At 46.3% G+C, this 17,519-nt stretch overlaps 2 protein-coding genes, 1 long non-coding RNA gene and 1 pseudogene across 4 annotated transcripts; 2 read left to right on the top strand and 2 right to left on the bottom strand.

Moving 5' to 3' along the window:
* The first annotated feature begins 761 nt into the window (after positions 1-761).
* On the top strand, positions 762-2,030 carry LOC101775285. Of its 2 annotated transcripts, XR_001164000.2 has the most exons (5): positions 762-837; positions 994-1,067; positions 1,151-1,201; positions 1,353-1,427; positions 1,580-2,030. It is a non-coding gene; the product is annotated as an uncharacterized LOC101775285 (long non-coding RNA). The 2 variants fall into 2 exon arrangements; XR_001163999.2 differs by having other exon boundaries at positions 1,151-1,427.
* A 603-nt stretch (positions 2,031-2,633) lies between these two features.
* Positions 2,634-5,401, top strand: LOC101774881 (protein Rf1, mitochondrial). Its single transcript, XM_022826290.1, has 2 exons — positions 2,634-4,332; positions 4,606-5,401. Exons 1-2 carry the CDS (start codon positions 2,812-2,814, stop codon positions 5,197-5,199), a joined length of 2,115 nt encoding a protein of 704 aa, XP_022682025.1. The 5' UTR covers positions 2,634-2,811; the 3' UTR covers positions 5,200-5,401.
* Positions 5,402-7,615: 2,214 nt separating this feature from the next.
* LOC101774484 lies at positions 7,616-11,364 on the bottom strand (annotated as a pseudogene).
* Positions 11,365-12,106: 742 nt separating this feature from the next.
* On the bottom strand, positions 12,107-15,310 carry LOC101777744 (protein trichome birefringence-like 10). Its single transcript, XM_022826609.1, is given in 4 exon segments — positions 12,107-12,485; positions 12,756-12,914; positions 13,224-13,607; positions 15,237-15,310. Coding segments are annotated over 4 exon segments (996 nt in total).
* Positions 15,311-17,519: the final 2,209 nt, after the last annotated feature.

Genomic DNA, 17,519 nt, shown 5'->3' with positions numbered 1-17,519 from the left:
TCCGTATGGATTGAGTTGGGATTGTTTCGTGTATCTAGATTAGGCCTAGAGAGTTCATAAAAATCATGTCTAAGATAAGAATGGTGCCCGGTGATAAGAAAAAAGTGTGGAATTCTTAAGGTTGTGCACGCTTTTAACTTCTTCCATCTGCCGTGGGCTGTCGGCTGAGCTTGCGGGCTGGCCCGGTTTCCTTCTCGCGCTGTGGCTGGGCCGTCAGCTGAAAGCCCCCGCTGGCTGGCCGGGTCCGTTCCACCCGCCTCTACCTCCTCTCGGTAGTGTTTGTGACGCGAGCACTTGAAGATCGCGAAACCCAGCGCGAGCCGACACGCAGCTATGGCCACCGTCCAACCCCAATCGCCAGCGGGCCCCGCCCCTTATTCCCCGCAGGAGGGGCGGCACGGTGACGCCCCCAACCCGCCCGCTGCCTCCGGCGAACCCCCCGCCGCGGCGGGTCCGGGCGGCGGGGGCGGCGAGATCGCTGCGCTCGACAAGCAGCTTGCCGTCGGCGGCGGCGGCGGCGGTGAGGAGAGGAAGATGGGTGGAGGAGCTAGCGCCGGCGCAGGCGGGGGAAGGAAGCTGGTGGCGGAGGCCATGCACAAGTACGCCGCGCCGCGGTCGTCGCGGTTCCACGGCGTCACAAGGTGCGGGCCGGCAACCCTGGGGAATAGGGGCGCGGTGGCCGCGGCTGTCCCGTCCGGGTGCCTCTCGTTTTGGTTTGGATTGATTAGGTTGTTCGCTGCTGCTCTGGCCGCACGCTGAAGTGGAGCGGCAAGTACGAGGCGCACCTCTGAGACAAAACCAGCCAGGTCGAGGGCCGCAAGCGCAAGGGCAAGCACGGTATGCACGCTACCAACCTCAACTCTGAGCTCTAGCTCACTGCAAAATCTTCTGAATGTTTCAACCATTGTTGTGTATATGAGATGGAACCAACTAGTGTATCTTGTTCAAGAACTGGGAAAGTAAATTGCATTAATAGCTTTTATTTGTTATCAGATTTCTGACTATGAGAAAGAAATCGAGATTATAAAGACCATGTCTCAAGATGAATTTGTAGCATACATAAGGAGGTCAGTGGTACATTCAAAAATTTATATTGTAGTACTTATATGATGTGATCTTTCTTTTTTATTGTCATGATTTATTGTTATAGGCAAAGCAGTTGTTTCTCAAGAGGTATTTCATCATACAGGGGTGTGACCAGGTGATGTTCCTTCTTTGCTAAATGAACTAATAACCATTTGGTATCCTTTGAATGGAGCAAAAAAAATGTTTTGCTTAACTAGGGACATTTGAATGGTCTGTTGCAATTTTGCAACTTTCTCTAATCACTTTTTTTACCAACTGACGAAAAGACGGTAAATGGCAAGCACGAATTGGTAGGATTGGTGAGAGTAGAGACACCAAAGACATTTACCTTGGGACTTTCGGTGAGTTATAATTTTCTACCTTGTTGAACTTCCAAAGCTTTCTGAATGATAGTCACTAGGCACTATGAGCTTGTTTCTGTCAACTAGAAAGGTACTGTTGATTGATATTTGATGTGCAATTATCCTTAAGTAAAATTGGCCATGGCTTGCAGACACCGAAGAAGAGGCGGCAGAAGCTTATGACATAGCAGCAATTGAGCTTCGTGGTGTTCATGCCGTTACCAACTTTGACATTAGTAACTACTGTGAAGATGGTTTGTGAAAACTAGAAGGCCCGTCAGAAGTGGCGAAGCTGGAAGTTCCATCGGAGGTCATGAAGCTCGCTGGACAATAGACACTAGAAATCTAGAATAGCAACATGTACATAATTTCTCCATTTCATTTCCTTTGTCATAATATTTCACCCTCCTTTTGGTATTCCTGTTACCTTCTTTTTTCCCCCTTCGTGAGTTTTCACCGCGCCTTGTTGTGTAAGCCAGTATTTACTGGCTCTGAAGGACAGTGTGATATTGTATTCCAGCCTCACCAAAAGGTCTTACTAACCTTTGATGCAGAGCGAAAGTTACAATGTCGTAGCTTGATGGATGGTTGTTTTTGTTTTAATGTTTTTCATGCTGTTACTTCCACTGCTGTTCAAGTATAAGCGTTCGTACTTTGAAAATGCTGTATTGTATACACAAAAAGCATTAGGTAACCTGCACAGCGACAGCAGCCTGCCGCTGCACGCTGCCTGCTGCCTGCTGCACGCTGTCAGCGTGTTCGAACGGCTGCCGCTGCTGCTGCAAAGCAGTTGATGAGGCTGTGCAGCCGCAGCAAGCTGAAACGAATACGAATAAGTCCATGACCATGTCTCTCAACTCAGGTCTTATTTAGTTGCTAAAATTGGGAGTGCCAAAATTACTGTACCGGTACTGTAGCACACTGTAGCGTTTCGTTTGTATTTGTGAATTATTATCCAAACATTGACTAATTAGGCTTAAAAGATTCGTCTCGCAAAGTACAACAAAACTGTACAATTAATTTTTAATTTCATCTACATTTAGTACTCCATACATGTATCACAAGTTTAATGTGATGGGGAATTTTCTTTTTGCATAGTGTCAAAATTGGGAATTGGGGGTGAAGTAAACAAGTGCTCGATCCAATTGTACGCAGAAAATCAGTTGAATCCCATTCCGATTTGGAGTGGAGTCCCCGACTGCTTTCTTCTCCTCTGTCAGACTGTATACGCGCGGCGCCCGTCTATACGTGCCATCGCCATCGCACCCACGCGCCGCCGCCGTCCACCATTCCAGCTCCGGAAACCTCGGCCTCCAGTCATCGCACTCGGAACCACGCACTCGTGTTCGACGAATCGCTCCCGCACTAGCTGCGCCCCGGCAACATGCCCCGCATCGCGAGCGCCGCCCCCGACCGGTGCCTGGAGCTGGAGCGCGTCATCGCCGGCCGCTTCAGCTCGGGAAGCATCGGCCTCGACGACGCCGTCAAGCTGTTCGATGAATTGCTCCCGCTAGCCCGGCCCGCCTCGGTTCGCGCCTTCAACCAGCTCCTCACCGCCGTCTCTCGCGCCAAGGGCAGGGGCTCCTCAACCTCTGCGCTCGTCGTCTCCCTCTTCAACCGGATGGCCCGTGCCTCCCCCACCAAGGTAGCTCCCGACCTGCACACCTACACCAAAATCATCGGCAGCTTCTGTAGCATGGGCCAACTGGATTTCGCTTTCGCTGGCTTTGGCCTCATACTTAAGAAGGGCTTTAGGGTGAATGCCATAGTCATAAATCAGCTTCTCAATGGTCTCTGTGACGCAAAGAGGATGGGTGAGGCCATGGATGTATTGCTCCGACGAATGCCCGAGTTTGGTTGCACGCCTAATGTCGTCAACTACAACACACTTCTCAAGGGTTTCCGCAATGAAAAGAGAGCTCAGGAGGCGCTGGAGCTGCTCCGCATGATGGCTGATGATGGAGGTGGTAGCTGCCCACCAGACGTGGTGGCGTACAACACTGTCATCAATGGCTTCTTTAGAGAGGGTCAGGTGGACAAAGCTTACGGCCTATTTCATGAAATGCTCGATCGGGGGATTTTGCCTGATGTTGTGACATACACCACAGTCGTTGATGGTCTATGCAAAGCTGGAGCAGTTAGCAGGGCCAAGGGTGTCCTTCAGGAGATGATTCATAAAGGTGTTAAGCCAAACATGAACACATATAATTGTCTGATCAATGGATATTGCACTTCAGGACAATGGAAAGAGGTGGTTCGAATACTTAAAGAAATGTCCACACAGGGTCAGCGACCAAATGTTGTTACTTGTAATTTGCTGCTGGACTATCTTTGCAAGAATAGAAACAGCACAGAAGCTAGAAAGATTTTTGATTCTATGATTGGAAAGGGCATACAACCTGATGTAACTACCTATACCATTCTGCTTAATGGGTATGCTTCGAAAGGAGATCTTGCTGATATGCATGATATCTTAGATCTGATGGTAGCAGATAGTATTTCACCTAACCATCAAACCTTCAACATAGTTTTCTGTGCGTATGCTAAAGGTGGTATGATAGATGAGGCAATGCATATATTTGACCAGATGATGCAGCAGGGGTTGAGTCCTGATGTAGTCAACTATGGAGCATTAATAGATGTACTTTGCAAGTTGGGAAAAGTGGATGAGGCCATGCTTAAATTCAATCAGATGACCAAGGAAGGGGTGACTCCTAATATCATTGTTTTGAACTCACTAGTGTATGGACTGTGCACCGTCAACAGATGGGAGATGGCTGAGGAATTATTCTCTGAAATGCTGAAGCAAGGGATCCATCCTGATGCCACGTTCTTCACCACAATAATGCGTAACCTTTGCAATGAAGGACGGGTCATGGAAGCTCAGAGTCTTGTTGACTTGATGGTACGTGTCGATGTAAGGCCTGATGTTATCTCATATACTACATTAATAGATGGCTACTGCTTAGCTGGTAGGATGGAGGAAGCTGTGAAGCTACTTGATGTTATGGTCTCGGCTGGTTTGAAACCTAATGTTGTTGCCTATAATACTTTGCTTTGCGGCTACTGCAGAGCTGGCAGGATAGACGATGCATTTAGATTTTTCCGAGAAATGTTGAGCAATGCTGTTACGCCTGGAGTTGATACTTACAACACGATACTGCATGCTTTATTTCAGTCTGGGAGATTTTCTGAAGCAAAGGAACTCTACCTCAATATGATCAAAAGTGGAATGCACTTGGACATTTACACATGCAACATAATGCTGAATGGGCTTTGCAAATATAATTTTGTTGATGACGCATTCAAAATGTTTCAGAGTCTATGTTCTATGGATTCTCAACTTAACATTATTACTTTCAACATTATGATTGATGCTTTGCTCAAAAGTGGCAGAAAGGAAGATGCCATGGGTATGTTCACTGCTATCTCAGCCCATGGTTTAGTTCCAGATGTTGTGACCTATCACTTAGTGACAAAAAATCTCATTAAAGAAGGGTTGCTAGAGGAGTTTGACAATCTGTTTTTGGCAATGGAAAAGAGTGGATGCACTCCAGACTCAGGTATGCTAAATGATATAATTAGGAGGCTGTTGGATAGAGGTGAGATAATGAGGGCTGGGGCTTACCTCTCCAAAATTGATGAGAAGAACTTCTCACTTGAGGCATCCACTACTTCCTTGCTACTATCAGTTCTCTCTAGGGAAGAATATTGGCGCCATGCGAAGTCCCTGCCTGAAAAGTACCATTTTTTTGTGGGTGTTGATAAATGAGCATTATTTCAAATGAATTGAATTGTAACTGTATCGAGACATCTTGATGTGACATGCAAATTTGTTGGAGTAATTATGTCTGTCTAATGCACTGTCTCATGCTCTAATTTACTTTCCATGTTCTGTGGTCTCCTTTTTTTAGAGAATTGTTATCCTGATCTTCAGCATCAAGTTATCACCAAGTAAAATTATCTTGTTTTCAGTTCCAGTTATCTTTATAACAGGGGTCAATTTACAAGTTAATGGGTGCCACAAAGTTTGGATACTTTTTGTTGCATAATTTGTTAAGAAATCCTGCACTCTTGACTCCCGAAGGTAAAATCAATTGTAAGTGTCTACTGTTTGCAATTCCATGGATTAGGTATATCCAATACTATCATTCTATGGAGGTTAGGAACAGTTGGATTTGTTTGTTTTGTGTGAAGTGTTGGATTTGCCGACTTTGACATGATTATCTTCTACGTTGCTTATTCCTTAGATGTTTTTGAAGGTATTGATTTTACATTCCCTGTGGATGCATATTGCATAATCAGTTCACAATGCCACTACAGTTCAGATTTTTCTGGATTTCTGGTTTGCCTTGCTTGTTGACCTGGTTTTTTACCTTGTTGGCACTCTTTGTTGTGACTTAAGTTGAATTTCGTGTTTGGGATGTGCCATACTTGGATGAAGTTGAATATTTGATGCTGCTTGAGAGGCTGGAAACTTGCAATAATTGTAAATCTTTGGAGGCTGGCAGCCTGGCACACTCCTTCCTTAATAACGCCATTTTCAAATCATGCTTTCTTTGTTCTCTTTTTCATGTTTTACCTATTGTCTAATGTTTCTGATGCTTCTTGATCTATTTTTCATGAGTTTACTTGTTTGTTTGGTAGGTTTTTGTTTTCTGTGGCTATGCCTGGACCGGTTGCTAGTGGGGAGTCTATGGTGAATTACCTCAAAAAATGCAGCAGTAGTGCAGTACTCTCCGTGTATCGCGTATATTATTTGTATTTACTTCTGCATTCAATCACCCTCCATCTTCATGTAGTTTGAAGATATGGTATATGTGCTTATGGGATGTCCCTTACATCCATGTCTCTGACTCCTTGATGGGCGTTCCATGTCCATACAAAGAGCATTGGAAGTTACCAGTACATCTGTTTACAATACCAATTTTGATAAGCCCCCTGGTCATCTGAAATCAACACTATCGATGATAGCATCTTTAGCGTGTTTTCAGGATCAGGCATGTCTTTTGCTTGTACTTAGAATGCTTGTACATAGCTCCTGACTTGTGTCTCATGGTATAGCCAAAAATCAAAAAAACAAGGTCTGTTGCGGCTGCACTTCAGGGGAAAAGATGGATCCGGGACATTGCCGGACGCCTAATAGTGGCTGCGATCTCACAATACGTCCAGCTATGGCACGCCGTATCTGAAGTCCAGCTCCAGGAAGGAGGAAGGAGCCATCGACACGATCTCGTGGCGTTGGGAGAACTCAGGAACTTACTCTGCTAGGTCGGCCTACAACTTCTTCTTCATTGAATCAGTAAAATCCCCGGCTTTCGGCTGTATCTGGCGAGCTTGGGCTCCTCTTCGAGTTAAGCTTTTCATGTGGCTTGCTATGATGCAACGACTATGGACCTCGGCTCGCCGTAAGAAACATGGGCTGCAGAACTGGGACGAGTGTTGTCTTTGTTGCTAGGATCCCGAGACCTCTGACCATCTGCATGCTAATTGCAGCTACACGAAGCAGGTCTGGTACTCAGTAGATCAAATGACAGGCAATGCCTCCTTCCTGCCAGTCCCCGGTTCTTCAATGATGGATTGGTGGCTGCTCTGGAGGCGAAGCTTCCATGGCGCCAGGAAGAAAGGGATCGACACCACAACTATCTTGGTCTCTTGGCGAATTTGGAAAGAGCGAGACAGTCAAGTCTTCAACAGAGATCCACAACGGACGCCGCAACAGCTAGCAGCAGCAGTCGCGGAGGAAGCGGCGCTCTGGTTCACGGCTGGGACGCACTGCTTGTCTAGTGTAGGATGGCATTTTCATAGTTTGTGACGCTATCTCGACCGATGGTGTTGGTCGTTTACTGTCTAGGAGCTCCCTTCTCGCGTAATTAGCCCCTAGGATCCCTGCTACCGTGTGCGTGCGCCCGGTTTCAACCCGCGTTGTATGACTACTATCTATTTCTTCTTAATTGAATGATGCGCAGCTCTCCTGCGTATTCTAGAAAAAAATAGAATGGTTGTAATGCCGTAGCAATGAACTGAGATTTTGTGCTCCTCTGCAAGCAACTGCAGTTTCAATTGTAACAGCATCAACAGGAGAATGAAATTTAGAGCTGAAGTGAGACAGTATTATTGCTATGTTACTAGCATAATTTAAAATGTGAAAACTGTATTATTCAGTGTCATAAAAAGCTTTTTGAAACTTCAGCTGAAAGAATGTATGTATTTTGTCTCCAAGGTTGGCCATTATACAACACTGTAAAGAGTTCGTAACAACTATATTTGATCCCAACTGCTCAAATACATTTTTGAAAAGTTCACTGCTCAAGTACAAGGTTGATTACAGTTCAGCAGAAATTCCAGTTTTATAGTACGAGGTTGGTCATCATGGCCACGGAATCTCGAGCACCAATTCTAAACAATTTCCAGGTAAACTACCCTACTCAATCTTATGTTTGAACATCCGAACCAGATAACGAATCAAGGACACCAGCCACTGCCAGAAAATAGCCAGGTAGTTTGCCTTCTTTGGTTTCACTTCAGGCCTTGGCCCAAAGAGACCTTTGTACAGCTCCTTCTGCTTTTCGTACAGAGCCTTGTCTTGTTCCGCGAGCAACCGGAGCTCCCGAAGGATCTCCTTGTCTTCTGGGGAGTATTTCTTCGCTTTCTCGAAATCCTCCCTGGCGGATTCTGTCTGGCCAAGTTCAGATTTAGCATTTCCTCGCCTGAACAGTGCTTTCACATTACTTTCGTCCTCTGACAAGACCTGAAGAATAAGATTACAGAAAGGATCAGCCATCAAATCAGTAATTTTCCAGACAAAGCAGGGTAATTTTGCAGTAGGAACATGGGATTGTTCAATTGATCAATCATCATAAAATTGGCACTTTTAAAAAAAATGAAAAAGGTGCAAAATCAGCTGTTTGATAACTGTAATGCAGAACCTTGCATGTTGATATCTGAATTCATTTAGGCCACATGAGCTTAGTTGCTACAAGTCTTTACATCATTTTTAAACAGACATGTTTTTAACGTCAGAACATAAAATCATGTATAGTTTATGTGAACATCTACGCAAACTAGAAAAATGCACTCATAGATGTAAATCATGTATTGACAACTGAGTGTACTCATGAGCATGGTAGAATAACGTACGATGCTACATTGAACAATAGCTTCATTGAATCTATTTAGTTTGATAAGGCATGCAGCCATGTTGAGATGACATGGATTTTTCACAGCCAAGGCCATGTCTCTGTACTTGCCAAACAATTGAAACATGAAATCGTCTCCCATGTACGCAATTGCCTGTAAAAGGGAACAAGTAGAGGACTGAAATCAGAATTCTGCGAGAACTACAAGCATGCTGCATGCCAAAAGTAAAGAATGCCACTAACCATTTCATATTGCTGCTTGGCCTCCTCAAACTTCTTTTCTTTGAAATACTCATTGCCTTCAATCTTTCTCCTGTCTGCAGCTGCAATCCTCTCCTCAACTGTCATGTCACTTCGGGCTTTCCCCTGATTCACAGTTTATCATGATTTGAAAGTTCCCAACTTGAGAAGCAAGTAATGCTAATCAATACGAATAATTTCAGCCTACTCTTCAAAATAATAATGACTAAAGCATTATGTGGGGTGGAGGTGGGAGAACTTTATTTGCATACCTCTTTGATATCATCAAATCAAATAAGTTCAACATCATAAACAAGGTCTGCCATTGGAGGGACATTTGGGAATGAAAAGCTTCCTTCTTTGCCATAGCCTAGCTCCCAACCAACATGCACCAACGCATGCTCCCTACTTCTCATGTTGCTGACACCAATGCCTAAACCAGACATTTCCTTTTTCTCTGTTGGAGTAAAAAGCTTTAGAAAGTTACTCCATAGGCAATTATCATTCATAAACACTACTGTGCTACTGATGGTGCTCATATAATTCTCAGGTTAGTTACCCAGTACCTGTAGGCTTGCTGAGCAATGCCACATAAAGAGGTACAAATCAGAAATGAGTAATGCATATTTCACTCTTTCATCTCACAACACATTAACCAATTAATAGCAGGCAAGGCAAGTTGCTGGGTGGGTAACTAGCTATGAGATCCTCGATAAGAGCCATCATCATTGTACTAGAAAATCATAATAGCATGCAAAGTAAGCTGTTAAAATTTATGGAGTTGATGGATGAAATTGCATGCGGCCGAGCAAAATTGAGTATAGGATAAGTGAAGTGACTTTTGTGGCACCTTTTCCAAGTACTAGTTCAATTGGATGCTGTTCCTGCCACGTATCCTCAAATTTATGAGATGATCCTTAAACCCATGCTCTATAGTGCACTGCGACACGAGATTCAGAAAAGAAAAGGTCAATTCACTGTTGTTCTCCTTTGAAGCACTTGTCATAATGCTAGATCAAAATGCATGTGCATGCTTCATTCCAATAGCAAAACCTTTGACATGCGATGACAGAATTAAGCAACTTTCAACAAAAGAAGGATCAAATTTGAACTTTTGAGAATTGACATGATCATTAGACTAGAAATAAAAATAGGTGTTGTTACTCGATGAGTCGATGAACAGAAAAGGAGATGTGGGTCACTTTTGATAAATAGAAAAATGATGAAACCTGATGTTTTGAAAATTGACATCAGCACTAGAGCAACAAACTGAATAGGTACCAGCAAAAGATATTAGTACTCGGTGAATGCAAAAGAGTAACAGGAAGGCACAAGTAGTATGAAATATCAAGAACTCTAAGCTTCCAGCCCTCCACTAGTTTACATGGCAAAGTATCTAGTCTGTTTTTGTTGAGAGCAGCCTATACATGGAGAACTTGTTTACATATTCCCATTTCAGAAGTAAAAATGTTATTCGCATTGAAAGCAAGCAAGGCCATTAGCATCTCATGATCATAATCATGCGAAAGAGAACGAAGTTGATGAACATGTAAAGTTATATATGTTGCCCCAAATTGTTGTGAGGGGGAAACAGTGCAAACAAACACAAACGGGATATGAATATAATAGAATAGAATATATGGCTCACGCAGCATATTAGTCTTATCTAGAAAGTAGAAACTAACATCCCAAGCACTGGAACGGACCATTTATGCCATTGCTCACCAAAGCACGTCGCAAACTTTAAGGGTCTCTTGCCATGGCCTTCTTTGATGACTTGTTTCCTAACTTTATCACGAAGGACCTCCATATCAGACGAGACCACGGGTGGGGCACTGCCATCCTGGGGAGGTTCAGTATGCACAAAAGAGGCCTCTTCCACTGTTATCTCATTATCACTGGAGCCTGAGAATCGGAGAAAGAAGAACCAAGAGGAAAACAGAGATGAGGATTCAGAAACTGCTCGCCATCTCGATAGAGAGTCCAAATTTCACTATCTAGCCACATTACAATTCTGGAAACTGTCCTGCAGCAGCTGTGAAAAGCAGAATTCGAAACCGTCTCATTGTAAAGTAGCGCCCAACTTGCTCTAATCTTCCAAATCCCAACAGAAAGCGCAGACAGATATCCAAAACAAAGAGCCCCAAGCCCCCAAGTGAGGTGAGCCAGCAAGCCAACAGGGAGCTCCACGGAGCAGTGGCCACGCGTGGGGGCGAGGTATAGACGGAGAGGTAGTTCCTCGGAGCGAGGAGGGGACTCACCAGCGGCGGCGGCAGCTGCAGGCGCCGCATCTTCTTCGACGGCGGCCATCGCTGCGGGTGTCTGGCCGGGAGACTGCGGAAACTTCTAGGCTGCACGGGTTGGATGGTGAATTTACTGACGTGCTGCAGTGCAGAGTATTTAATTCAAATCAAAGTGGATCAGTCCACCCACCATGGATCCGGGGTTGGGTGAGCCTGTAGAACAAAATTTGACGATGGGGACGACACAAGCATCTGTACTGTACCCGTACGCAGGGAAGAAGGCGAGAAGATGAAGACGACTTCGATCAGGGGGGAGGTCTTACAGTTTCTTGGGCCCAAGAGCCCACTGGTAGGTAAGCTCCACCGTACCGGCCCACCAAATCGCCATCGGGGCCATGCTATCATGCATGATGCTGCTGCATCACGCGCTTCACATTCTTTTAAGAGGTGCCTGCCCTAAGACAGAGACCTCTGGACAGGAGCTTCAACTTGCACATCCAAACTTCATTGTGTAAAAATAAAATGCAGATCATCACCAGGCACGAAATATAAAGAGCCATGCAGATCGAGCGGTAGAGGAAATATTGCAGTTACAAATTCTTGAATCACATGCAGCTAACATCTGCGGTGAGCTTCAGACAAAAACCATTGCCATTTTCGCTGCCGCCGCTGTATATTTACATCATTCCAATGTAGCGCCCCTAGCTAAGCTATGTTCACCAATCACCACCGCTAACACTAACAGCCTCCGCATGAAACATACCGTTTTCCTTAAAAGCTGAACACAGTCTTCTACCTCTGCTCAGCTATTCGCCAACCTCGACATGTACAGACACGGCAGGGTGCTGCAGCTTCCTGCAAACTGACACCCACTGTCCAAAAATGTGTCTCGCCATTCTGGCATCCTAGCTAAATGGTACGTGATCAATCAACAGTGTCATCGCTCAGGATGACTTTGAAGCTTGCTTTGCCAATGACCAGCTGCCGCATTTACCTTACCAGTTACAACCTCCCACTTCAGACTTTCAGACAGGGAGCATTTAGCAGACCGTCATTATCAGCCAGTGTTCGGGGTTATAGTGCCAGAAAAGGAAAGATTCTGATCCGTCTTCGTATGCCTTTTCATGACGAGGGCGTATAGAAGCTCATTCCAGGTATCCGGGACACCTGGCAGGCACCAGTGGCTGCAATCCTGTTTGTAGCGAGGGACGGGTCCTGAAGGGCTTAGGTATACCGAGAGGTGGCCGTCTTTCCGCTGAGCTGTCATCTGCGTCACATTCAGCATATCTAAACCAGAAAGCTTGGGTCTCAGATTGTTCCCTAGAACATCATTCACAGGTTTAAGCAGATCATCCCATTCTTCCAGCGATTCGGGTGGAGTCAAATCTGGAAGAGTTTCCAAGTGACAGCTCCGTCCAGTCTTCCAGTCACCACCTCTGCAGAACATATGGATGACTCCTAGTTAAAGAGACAGTCTAACATATTCACTGGAAAAAAAATCTTGATAATGTATTTTGATATAGCTTTCAGAATAATGAATAGGAAAATATGAGTGCTGCTAAAGGCTTCAAGCACTTTTCACAGTAATGTGATTTACTTTGAACATATCATAAAAGAATCTCAAACACTATCAACTCGTTCTTGAGAAAGGAAACAGATGAGGCAGGTGATCACCGACTCACTGCTAACTGAGCAATTATACAGACCTGAAATTCACAGGAGCATATGTACGATAGATGACATGGGTCTTGCTTGTGTTAACTTCTCAGTGAAGCCAATCGGACAATGTATGTATTGATCTTCGGTAAGCATCTGTAACAGTCATATCCATTTTCACCTCATCGCCTTCTTGGAAGTAGGCACCCCTGATTTTCAACATAATTGAAGTGCTGTCAAATCACTGGTACCAGTGTGAAATACATCAAGTCTGAAATTGAAAGGTGAATTCTTGAACCTGATGGTAACATTTCTACTAATCAAAACAATTTTGCATTAAAAAACTTTGAGGTATGGAGATAGCTATTTCTCTAAGAAATTACTAAAATAAGAAGTAGCTGAAGGTATATCAATTCCATCTTAGTAAAGATCATTGAATTCTTAAAAGAATTGCTGCCAAGTGAAGCACAGAAATACAGAATACTACTAAGTTCATAATCCAAGAAGTTTATCCTTACCCCCTTATTGTTTTCTCATTGTTCCACCAGTGCCCAGTGTTGAAGATCAATACATCAGCATCCTTCCACTTACCCCGGTCAGACATCCAATCCATGGCATCCACTCGAATTGTGTACTTAACAATCTCAGGGGCTCCAGCTGGAGCAACTATAAAAGGGGATCTGTAGTATTCCACAGTGCAGTTGTAGTCTCTAAAGTTGAAAATCAAGAACCCCATGTGCTTTGTGATGGGACTCCCATTAACTTCATAGATTGAACTCTTGTTATGAACAGCAGTAGAGAGCATACAAAGTAGAGACTCCCATTGGTTCCTTCCAATCGAATCACCAACAAATACTACTCTTCTGTTCCGTAGCTTCTCCAGCATGCTTTTGGCATCAAATCTAACAAATCAAAGAAAGAATATGACCAAGTCAGAAAAAATAACATCGATATGGAGTGGTAATGTAAATCTTCCAGATTGTTCCCCAGACCTAAACCACAGGCACCAGATAGACATGATTTAGAAGGCCACAAAGCCATGAACTTGCGTACTAGAAAGAAATTGGTGATCAGCAGCTATTCTTAGAATTCCAAATATGCTGTAAATTTTCCAATGAGATTGTTGTATCCCAATTTAAACTTTCTCTGCCATAACCAGTAGGTATAGTACAATATCTCCGTTCATGTGCATGCCCAATTAATGGCAGCAGATGCTAAAAAGAATTATAATCCATTGTGAGTTAGGTATTCCTGGAGACAGATGAGTCAACATCGCTAGCATTGTTGGTAGCACCATGCAAACAACATCATTAATTCCTATTGTTAGCTTGTGACTATAACACAGTTGTACAGGTTGCATTAGATGTTGGGTTCATTTCAGAAATAAGGTACACAAGCAAAAAAAACATTTTGTGTCAACAAAGGCAACTTGAACAAAGTTACATAACATGAAAAAGGTTCACAGAATGACAGAAGTACAGAATAGAGACGGGTCAAGAAATGACACGAAGAGACACCTCTTCCCCAACACAGGTTGCAAGATGGAAGCATCATGACACGCTGGATAACTAAAGAATACCATTTCTTTAATTAATTAATATATCTTCCCAAGACGACAATATCTGTTGACCAAGCGGACGGCAAAGGGTGCATCGCGCCCGCGGCCGTGGAATGCGGCGATGTATCCGGTGGAGATGGAGAGGAAACGGGAGAGCTTGAGAGACTTCTAGGCAGTGGGATGAGGGCACGTAGCCCAGGATCTCGAGAGGTGGCAGCTCGAGCCGTGGGCACGCGTTGAGGGCGGATGGGGAAGGGGTGGGGGGTCTTCGCAAAATGCTAAGTTGGTGTCTTTCTATAAAATCGGTATGATTTTCGAATTTTCTCTTCTTGATGTAGTAATTTTTGGAACGCAGGAGTGCTGCGTATGAAAAAACAAACGCCTTCACTACGGAGGACCTCCCCTGGATCTGAAATCGATTAGCGGAAAATCTGAAGGATTTTTCACAAAACTGCGTGCGCCGGTGGCAGCCCCCAGACCCCACGATCGGCCGCGATCCGACGGCCACGGAAAAAAAAAAGGTGACGTGGCCCGGCCAAATGAGCCCCGTAGCACCCCCGAAATAAGGGGTGTTGATTTTCTCTGAAGAGTGGAAAAAAAAGGTCGAGAGTAAAAGAGTCACAGGTACGTCGTGTTCGTGCGCGCGTGTTAGCCGCAGCATTTGGGCTCGGCCCACATACGAGCGAAAGCTAGTCCTAAAGCCCAGCCCACCCTAATTCTCCTTTACAGGGTTCAGCCCATCATCACCATGATCCCGGTCATGTGCGGATGGGCCAAACTCTGCCCATATAAAGAGGATAAAAAAGAAATGCGGGGGCGGACTGTCGCGTGGCCGAACGCAAACCGAGTGGCCGACGAGCGGCATGGCGGTTGGGCCCTCGCCCGGCCGGCCATTGCCACTGCCACTGCAGCAGGAACGACGAAACGTCGACCGAACAGCGTTGCCGCTTGGCCGTTTGCATCATCCACTGACTGATTGATTGAAGAGGCTTGAAGCGATAGCCGCGCGTACTCGCCCTCGCCCGGCACGGCCAGCGGCGCGCCCATGAGTCCGGTAGCTCTCACCAGGCACCGGCGGTCCGGCGGCGTGTGCTCATACGTGGAACGGCTGGTGAGTGCCTCCTCACCCCGACCGAGCATTCCCGTGCGCGGCCTCGCCTCGCAGGTCAACTTCTTTCTTTTCTGAGGTAAGCTTGCGGGTTAACTTCCATTCCTGCTGCCTAAATCAACGTGTAAAACGTTGATTACCGTCAGGAGTCAGGACCGTTGCCTGACACGCACACGGACAGATAAGGTTGGAGGGCACGACACGAGAACCAGAACGGGCCCAGGCGGCTGGCCGGGCATCTCTCTCAGGCTTTTCGTACGTACTGGACCCGCCCCGAGACAAGACCACACAGACACAGAGTGCGGTGGAGAGAGTGCCACCAGAGGTCGCATACTCCTACTGTCCTACATACTGCTCGTACGCTACCACTGCCCTCAGTACACGCCGACGGTGCCGGTGTACAACGGAGCAGCACGCCTGTGTCGGCTGCCCGCCCGGCTGGCGGCCGGCGGCCGGCGTGGCAGGGATAGAGATACTCGCCTAGTACGTGACACGGTGACAGCGCGTCCCGTCGCGTCGATCGCCACGCGCTAACGGACGACGGGTGATTCATCGAGCATCGACGAACGCTCTCGGCTCTCGCCGCTCTCGGCCTGCGGGGGGAACAGCGGTCGCGCGGATCCAGGGCGCTGTCCCCGAATCCACGGCCACCACCACAAACTCCCACAGCTGCGCGAGCCTTCCCTCCCTTTTTCTTTTTGGCCATCTGCGCCTGGGTAGGGGTGACTCGAGCGACGGTGAAATCGCAACGCTAATCACGGGTTGACTGGCCTCAAAGTGCGAGCCCCACGTCGTCGGCGACCCCAACAACAAAGCCAGAGCCGCGGTGCTGCCCTGTGCACGGGGCCCGAGGCACACAGGTCGCCATCTAGCTGCCAAGGGATCTCATCATCTACTGCTGCTGGCGCGAGCGGAGTGGAGTAGCGTCAGTGGCTTGTTAGTTTAATGTCGGATTAATTAGGCAGCGGTGTGTCATCATGAGCCCTCGTGATGGTTGGCCGGGCGGTTTAGTATTAAGCTAGGGCTGCGGGACGTCACATGGGAGGTGGTCTTATCCATAAACCATCATTGGTTAACCAGATCTACTGGCGGTGGTGACGGTACTACTACCGGGTTCTTTCTTCCCGGGCAATGCTCAGCTGCAGTTTATCGATCTGCTTGGCTTATTTGCAGTTGCAGCGCTTAGCGAGCAGGTGTTGCGTCATTCCAGGAGTGTTTATATAATCTCCGGAAGAACTTTGAAAAAAAATTGTTGAAAATAGGAAGGGATTGAAAGAACGAATCTGATAATTCTCTTCATTAAATAATGGTGTGGTTACATATTTATACATGGTGAAAGGATATGTCCAGATATTCCTTAGGGGGTTGGCCCTTCCAAGAATTCACCCCTTCACGAAAGAGTCGCAATTATCAACGTAATTGGTTACTAACATGAGTTGAAGGCGACGGAGCTCGAACGAAACAGGACTACGGTTTCCAAATTATAAGGTCGGTGGTGCTAGCGACCAAACAGCTCTGTAAGCAGTGACGACCGAAAAGAAGGAGAAAGCTTTCTACCTACTCATAAACTAATTAAAGAAAAAATCTAACATCCGGTGCTCAACTTGATCGAAATACCCGGCGCAATTTCTAGCCACCATGTCGACCAGACCACCGGCCCTCCTCCCGGTCTCTGCTCTCTGAGACCGTGGCAACCGCGCCCATGTCCAAAAGTCCAAACCATTGCATGAGGTCCACGGCCGCGAGCGCGGCCGCGCCACGTTTTTGAAGCGTTCCGTTCCGTCTGCGTTGACGGGTCCGCGACGCCTGTCCTTCTCGCCGGCCCCCGCGGCTAGCTGGCGGCCTCGCGCGGGCGGCGGGCGGCGGCCGGCTCTCCGGTCACAGCCACGTCCTCCCCAGCCAGTTGGCGCGGCCCCCTCCCGTTCGCCAGCAGCAGGCCGAGCGTTGAATTGAACGGGCGGCATGGCGGGTGGACAGGACACGGCGCCGGGAGGAAATTCAGGGGGTGTTTGGGAACACCCTGTTAAAGTTTAACACCTATCACATCGGATGTTTGGATGCTAATTAGGAGTATTAAACATAGGTTAATTACAAAACTAATTGCACAGATGGAGTATAATTCGCGAGACGAATCTATTAAGCCTAATT

Source organism: Setaria italica, chromosome V (genome assembly GCF_000263155.2).
Source record: "Setaria italica strain Yugu1 chromosome V, Setaria_italica_v2.0, whole genome shotgun sequence".
Taxonomy (NCBI): domain Eukaryota; kingdom Viridiplantae; phylum Streptophyta; class Magnoliopsida; order Poales; family Poaceae; genus Setaria; species Setaria italica.
Note: the sequence above shows the minus strand (reverse complement) of the source record. Positions and strands in the feature narration are given on the sequence as shown.

Coding starts and splice junctions, on each gene's coding strand:
- LOC101774881 (XM_022826290.1), top strand. CDS start 2,812: ATGCCCCGCATCGCGAGCGCCGCCCCCGACCGGTGCCTGGAGCTGGAG. Junction 4,333..4,605: donor AGAGTCTTGTTGACTTGATG/GTACGTGTCGAT, acceptor GCTTTATTTCAG/TCTGGGAGATTTTCTGAAGC.